General features: G+C 40.4%; 1 protein-coding gene across 1 annotated transcript; it reads left to right on the forward strand.

Annotated features, from left to right (window-relative positions):
- Positions 1-3,549: 3,549 nt before the first annotated feature.
- fam8a1a (family with sequence similarity 8 member A1a) lies at positions 3,550-7,122 on the forward strand. Its single transcript, XM_023412105.2, has 5 exons — positions 3,550-4,256; positions 4,601-4,721; positions 5,026-5,149; positions 5,832-5,971; positions 6,275-7,122. Exons 1-5 carry the CDS (start codon positions 3,851-3,853, stop codon positions 6,417-6,419), a joined length of 936 nt encoding a protein of 311 aa, XP_023267873.1. The 5' UTR covers positions 3,550-3,850; the 3' UTR covers positions 6,420-7,122.
- The last annotated feature ends 330 nt before the right edge of the window (positions 7,123-7,452 follow it).

The following is a 7,452-nucleotide window of genomic DNA, read 5'->3' on the forward strand; positions in this document are numbered from 1 at the left end:
GTACGTGGTTGTACAAGGCAACATGCCAGCACGAAAACCACATGAGCATAGAATAAAGCCAAATCTACAGAAAGCTAAATCTTGAGTTCCCACATGAACTAGAGGGGAATATTTCCCACTGAGCCTCCTGACAAACTTATCTGAATGATACATTTGAAGATCCAAGAATCACTGCTTTTTGTTAAGTACCCCCCCCCCCAACATCACTGACTAAGACCAGTGATATGCTGTTATCTATAGAGCCTTTATAAACTGTGATAAAATTCCACAACTGTGGGAATCCCTTGTTTTAACTAGAGTAAATAGTGCGCTCTGACAGTCAGCCTGCTATAGGGCAAATGCCACTTAATTCAAGATGATGAATCAAGATCATGAAAAACTCCTCCAAAGACGACCCACTTTCTAAATTAACTTCAAATTTGCAAAAAATAAATAAGGCCAACAGATGAAAATGTTAATTAATTGCAACTCTTAAAATGAACTTTTTTTTTCCTGCAATGAGGAATAAGGACTGAATCCTGGGGAAAAAAATTGACATTAAGACCAAACACACAGTAAAAATAAGTCCATGAAGGGCATTTCCAAGCAATTAAGGTTATTTGTTGACCTTGTTCCTGTCGTGTATGTCTAGGGGCATGGTACACACCCTGTATAGACACAGCAACCTTTATTCACAGGAACTCTATGAACTGTGTGTACCTTTTAGGTCATTGAACAGTTCGCTCACCCTGCTGTCTGCCTCACACTCAGTGGTGTGCACAGGGTTTTTTAAAGAGTAAAAATGAAATGAATGGAATGAAGGAGCATATCTTCCACGCTTACTGGTGTGTGTGTGTGTGTGTGTGTGTGTGCATTCATCATGAGCCAAGCAGTTTGGGTGCAGCCATGGTAAAAAACATTTTCCTTGTGACACTGAGTAAAAATGAAGCGTGTAAATGTCACATCATGAGGCTGCTACATATGAAACAACATGCGCCTCTACAGTCAACTTGACTCCACATGAAGAGCATGGGCGTTGTGCCAGCTAGACCCGGAGTTTAGTGGCTCAAGTGCTCCTATGACATTAGAATTAAAAAGAAGAACGAGAGCAGCGCTTCACAGGTTTAAAAAAAAAAAAAGGGCACTTCCACACTCAGACACTGTGTACGCTGTGTTACAAGATGTTCATCTCCCATAACAAATACTGTATCATTAACCTGTTGTGTTGACTCAAGCCGACTCAGCCCATAAGACACACACGTGACCTCTACTGATGTGACAGTGTGCTCAATATTTTCTCATGGTGATTTGGCAGATATTTGCCTAATATTGCTTTCCTTTGGTGTACTGTATTTTATCACACCACGTCAATGATCGGTGCATAGTTCTGCTTTTTAACAGCTGGTGTAGGTTGAAACAATTAAAATGACTGTTTTAGACTGTAAGACCAAAAAGGAAATAAGATAATACATTTTATTTCAAATATCAAAACTGCCATCAAATGAAAGTTCCTTTGAATCCAAGATGAGCAATTTTATCTGTCACACAATACGGCCAAAATGTTAATTCATCATATTTTTTGGAGCTCATCATACATTTTGCATATAATATTCTACAGTCATCAAAACTAATGGAGTAAATGTGGAAATGAATTTGAATAACAACTACAGTGTTTCCTTCGGTAAATTTAATGGAGCAAAAGTAATGAATCTCACAAAAATAAAAGTCCTACTTTAAAACTATTCTTCAGTGCTTTGAGTGAGTGTACTTGGTTACTTTACACCTCTGAGTGATACACTGCTCAGCTGCCACCAGAATAGTAACCAAACTCCCCTATTCACTCACCCGTCCTCCAACATTCACACTCACACACTCACACAGACACACACACCTCCACAGCAGTAATCCCACCAGGTTGTTGGGTTTCTATGGGGGTCAGCGTTTGCCGGACACAGCTTTTATTTGGGCCCGATTACTTTTGGGCACAGTCATCGTATGGCCTCTATCGACAGGGATAACGCCCATTGGGGTCGGATTGGTGTCCGCCTCACTGGCTCCATTCAGTGGGCCAGGCACGGTCATTTAGAACTGGCAGACCTAACACCTAACCCACAGAGTCAGGCCAGCCCAGTCAGCAAATACAACCCCTCACCCCAGCCCACCCCTCACCCCTTTAATCAGAGAGGAGGGGAGAGTAAAATAGGAGAAAGGGGGAGACAGAGAGAGAAAATGTCAGAAGTAAGAGCACAGATGGAAGGGAAGAAAGTGGCAGTCATGAGTGAGCAACTCCTCAGAGAAAGACATAAAGAGAAAGAGAGAGAGAAAGAAATTATTGTCCACCTGATATTCACGCAAATGAAACATAGTGAATTGAAAATTGACATTGAGAGAGGGAAGAGAGAGAGGGAGAGCTATCATCAGCTGATCAGCCAGCAGGTCTTTTGAATCAAAGCCACTTCCACAGCAGCTTTTACAGAGTTTTGAGTTTTTGACCTCAATGGCCTCTGTGGCAGACGACTGATTTGTCACTGAACTTAGATTCCTAAATGTGGCTGCACGCCAAAACTCACACCTGCCAACTCTGGGATCTACATCTAAATGGTCAAAAGATGTGGGAAGAAGTAAGCATCTTGAAACGTGCACAAAAAGCAACTGTTTTTCTAATTTGACTAAATGAGCTCATAATATTGTATAACATAAATATGCATAAAATGACTTCTACATATATGAAAAGAGATTCTTCTGTTGGTTGTATTTGGTGTGTTATGAATTTGGATCAATGGGCCTCTGCTGCTCTCTTGTGGTGCAACTGAAAGTCTGAGTTCTTTTAGTTAGGACCGCCCAGCATTATATTTCTATTTCCACAACTGTTTGTCATAGAAATATGAGCCTGGGAGCAGAGAGTCATCACTGTAATAATAAACAGAGCACTTCAACTTAGTAAAGGAAGTTATTTAGTTCGTAGTGACACTGCAAGGTAAGTATTATGGGCCTTAAGCTGATGTTGAATTCCCTTCAATTATATAAATATTTAACAAATACAACACTCAAAATTGCTATTGGTGGAATTTGGTGATAATGGTCAACTTTATTTATATAGCCAATGTAAATATATGTTCTCCTTCATTTCACACTGTTACCATGTGAAATTTGCTGAACCTGTTCCATCCACAATAGCTGGTATACAGTATATCTGTCCTTTAATTAAACTAGTCACATCGATATAACTTAAAAATTTAGTGATACATAGCATCAAAATATATTTGAGAAGAGACATACTGGTCACAATACTGGTAGATCAGAGGGCTTTTTATATTAACACGAAGAAGTCTATAAAAGCTCTATAAATTCTCACATTTCCTTAGAACAAAGTAAAAAGTGAGACTACAAATACATATTTTTAACAGTTTTGTAATAAATACTCTTTGTTTCCACGAGCTGCTATAAGAATGTTAATTTTGTGTCTGATGATTGAGCTGTTACTGAACATTGGGAAAATACCGAAAATGCACACAATACTCCTTTAAATGGCTTATACCATTAACGACAGAAGGGGGGTTGTTGTTCGCATTTTCACGACATGATCGTGTTTTACTGATATTTGCAGCATAGATAAAGTAGGTATTGTATTTGCAAGTGACATATAATTGTTTAATTTGAATTACCGAAATATTATTGAATGACATTAATCTGGAAAGCAACGTGTGACGTAAAGCGGTTCAGGAAATCCCTGTATTTACAAACACACTTAGCTTAGCTTGTACCCAACAGGGAGCTAAGGACCGGAGGGAAAGAAGGATTACCTGCGGGCGAGAAGACGTCGAAAAAGACTTTCATGTCACATTACATTAACCTGTGAAGTGGGTCAGACATGTTTGCGAGCGACAACCGCTGTGACGGTCCCGAAGCAGGCGAAAAGCAGCCTGAAGCTACTGTTACAACGGAATACTGCGCAAAGTTGCAGCAGTGGATGTGGCAGTATTACTGGGGGTATGCCAACTGGCAGAGCTGGGTGGCCCTGTCAGCCTTGCCCTTTCCTCCGCCGTGCAGTTTCCCTCCGCCGGGGACAAGTGCACAGACACCGGCTACACCTGCGTCGACCTCCGGCGGTGGACAGCAGGCATTTGACACGCGAAGCTGGTACAGCTACCCTTATCCCCTCAGTTTCCCCGCATCCTCCACTCGTCCGGGTGGTGCCCAGACCGAGCTGAACTCAGCCGCGACCCCAGCCCCGGCTACTGCTGCCCAGCAGCAGAATGGGAATCCACCTCAGGCAGGTAAGTTAATGCTGCGTTTGACAGTGAGCTGCTCCAGTCGTCAACGGCCTAGTTCATTCAAGATGCTGTTCAGCCTCCAGTAATGTGTGGACTCTATTTTGAATAAGCTAGGTCATGACTCCGTTGGCAAGCAGGGTTAAGTATATGGTCCTGTGGAAACAAGCTTATATGCTTAATCTGTCCAAGGTTTCTCTGAGTCGTCTGAGAACCTTTGGTAACTTTCAGTAGAGCAACTGGTCAGTGATTCATGATTGTTTATTTGGGTTTATAAATTAGGCTAATGCAGAAAATGTCCCATTAGGAAAAAAAAAACATATTCAGTATACTTTCCATTTGCTTCACAGGAAGAGAGTACACCATCCCCTCTCCTCTCCAGAGGTTCCTGGCAGAGACAGTGGACTTCTTTATCCTGTTTTGTGTGAAGGCCACCATTGTGCTGTGGATCATGCATCTGAGTGGGATGAAGTGAGTAACGCTTTAGAGATAAAACTGAACTTTTGAACTACAAGAATAAACAAATGAAGACAAGGAAAAGAGTCTAAAAAGATCTAATCAACCATTTCAGTCTGTCAGTAAACACTGAACTATGTAAACACAGTGTTTTAGTTTTTCTCACGCTCAGCTGGCAGTGGTGGAACTGTGGGTCAGTTATTCAAAACAGACAGTTTGCATGACCGAACGATATATTTCTTCATTGCTTTTATGACAAGTTGCTTCAACATTGCTCGGATCCATCCTCACACAGGTGTACTCGCTCTCCTCTTTAAAGGGACATCGCCAAATTCATTACGCACTTCATTGTGGAGGAGATAGATGAGAACACGTCCATGGAGGACCTGCAGAAGATGATGGCTGTAGCTCTGGTCTACAGGGTGCTAGTATGTGTCTATGAGGTGGGTCACATTTCACACTGCCCTGATAATGGCAGGGTATATATTTTGATAAATACGAATATATTGCCAAGACATAATTTCACATTGATCCACATACAACATATAGTAACATCTTTTAAGTCTACAGGGAGGGGATGTGACTGCTGGAAAAAAATCTGGGAGTACCACTTGAATACTACTTTTATTTAGAAGTATTGCATGGAGGTTTTTCTCAGATGAGGAAGACACAATGTTTATTTGTAATGCTAAGCAAAATGCTAGGGACATTGCCAAATTCATTATATATATATATATATAACATTTCCCATTTTGTCCATTCACATTCATTTCAAGCTGCCTCATTTCCACATGCTCTTTTTTAATGAAGAAGAGTCGTGCAGAGTCAGAGTTCCTCTACAACACAACATTGTTTCCCAGGACAGTGATGCAACGTTGCATTCATAGTTGCCTGAGATGAAGTCATGCATCAGGTCTCTTGTTTGACTTCTGCATCAGTGGCTTGTTTTCCCAGGTGGGAACCAGCGCTGGGACATTGGGGCACCTCTGTGCAGACTAATGCCATCTGGCATATTTCCTCCCATGCCCACCCATTTTAACTCCTCTGTTGTATAATCCATTTTTCTAACACTGTCAGGAGTCTACCTGGTTGTTGTTTGACTTTTTTTTAATATTGTCCATTCAGATAATCTGTATTTGGGGTGCTGGTGGTGCCACTCCAGGGAAGTTCCTGCTTGGCTTGCGGGTGGTGACATGCGACACATCCACTCTGGTCCGACCCAACCGAGTCTTTGTGGTCCCAGCGTCTAATGTTTCGCTCTCTGCGTGAGTCATCAGATACTTTTTTGCTTGAGAAGAAGAAACATCATATTGATTTTAATGGCACATAAGTGTGCTGTGTTTAGGTAAATGTCCTGTGAGCATAACATTTAGAGGAACGCACTTTTTACTTCATAACATTATAAAATATTTTGATTTGGTCTAGATTTAAAAGGAGCATTTGATTGTCCAAGTTGGAATCTATGGTGGTGTCATGTCTCTAGTAGTCTCTAGTACATGTAGAACATCTTATGTGGGGCTTCTCTAACCTTGTGTTTTGTCTTGTCTCCTTCATCTTGGTTGTCACAGCTCCACAGTGCGGGCGCTGAATAAGAACTTCTCCATTGCCTTCCTCTTTCCTGTCTTCATCACTCTCCTCTTCTTCCAACACAACAGGACTGTGTATGATATTGTTGCAGGGACCATAGTTGTCCAACGAAGAGGGGGCAGATAGCCTCTCCTCCAGCAGTAGACTCTCTTACACTTGGTAACGACAAAGTGTGGCAGGCCCTTGTGTGCTGCGTATCCTAAAAATGACATGTAAATCAGTCATAAATGACAAGAGCAACAACAAAAGAGTGATGCATTTCCACACTAGGATCAACTTGAACTTGAATTGCACTTAAATGGGATGCATAGTTTTAGGCCTGGTAGGTTGAAAAAAACAGCTTTACATCTTTTGGTGTAAGGTATTAATTTTTACCAGTGAATCAACCAATAAGCTGAGGAAACCCTTTAAAGTATTGTGATTTTTGATGATTGCAATGTAAGTTTAGCTGAAAAGGGTGCTGTCTAATGTTTCCAGGATATCCTGAAACTTCTCCTCATATGATGTGAATCTTAATATATTTGTGATGTCATATTAAATTGTTTATTTATTTTTATGAATCTAAAGCTCCTATGTGTAGAAATAGAAAACTTTGGCGGCTGTAATAAAAAAAAGACCCCAAGATGCCTACCAATTTTCACAGTGATTGTCTTACTTTTCTACAAAGAGAAACTTTTGCCATCAGAATAATTTGACACATGCCATATAAACATAGCATTACTACACATAGGGGCTTTAAAGTAAGATTAAACATGATTAAGTTCTATATTTTTCTGATCTTATACACATTATTCTTTTCTTCAGAATAATAAAGGTGTATCAGATGTTTGGTTTGCTCATGAGTTTTGTATTATATAGTGATTATCCATATAATCACTCATACTGAAAATACCAGGATTATTTGTATGAATTTTTTGTGCCTATGGATATTTTGATGAAGTTTTGTTTTGGTATCTTTCTGCTGTGGTGAAATGTAACAATAACGATTTTCACTGGGAGTATCAGGTTCAAACACAGGAGACTGTGATTGTGTATTTTCTCCTCATATTTTCTGTCTCATGTTTTCTAATTGTAAACCTTGTGACTCAGGGCAGCTGTTTAGCAGAACCACTGTTTGTCTCAATGGTGTTATTGAATACCACAACTAATGTTAGATTTC

This window comes from Seriola lalandi, unplaced genomic scaffold, assembly GCF_002814215.2.
Source record: "Seriola lalandi dorsalis isolate HSWRI2012SDOR001 ecotype SW California unplaced genomic scaffold, Sedor1 jcf7180002054476, whole genome shotgun sequence".
In the NCBI taxonomy this organism is placed as follows: domain Eukaryota; kingdom Metazoa; phylum Chordata; class Actinopteri; order Carangiformes; family Carangidae; genus Seriola; species Seriola lalandi.

Coding starts and splice junctions, on each gene's coding strand:
- fam8a1a (XM_023412105.2), top strand. CDS start 3,851: ATGTTTGCGAGCGACAACCGCTGTGACGGTCCCGAAGCAGGCGAAAAG. Junction 4,257..4,600: donor TGGGAATCCACCTCAGGCAG/GTAAGTTAATGC, acceptor TTTGCTTCACAG/GAAGAGAGTACACCATCCCC. Junction 5,972..6,274: donor TCTAATGTTTCGCTCTCTGC/GTGAGTCATCAG, acceptor TGGTTGTCACAG/CTCCACAGTGCGGGCGCTGA.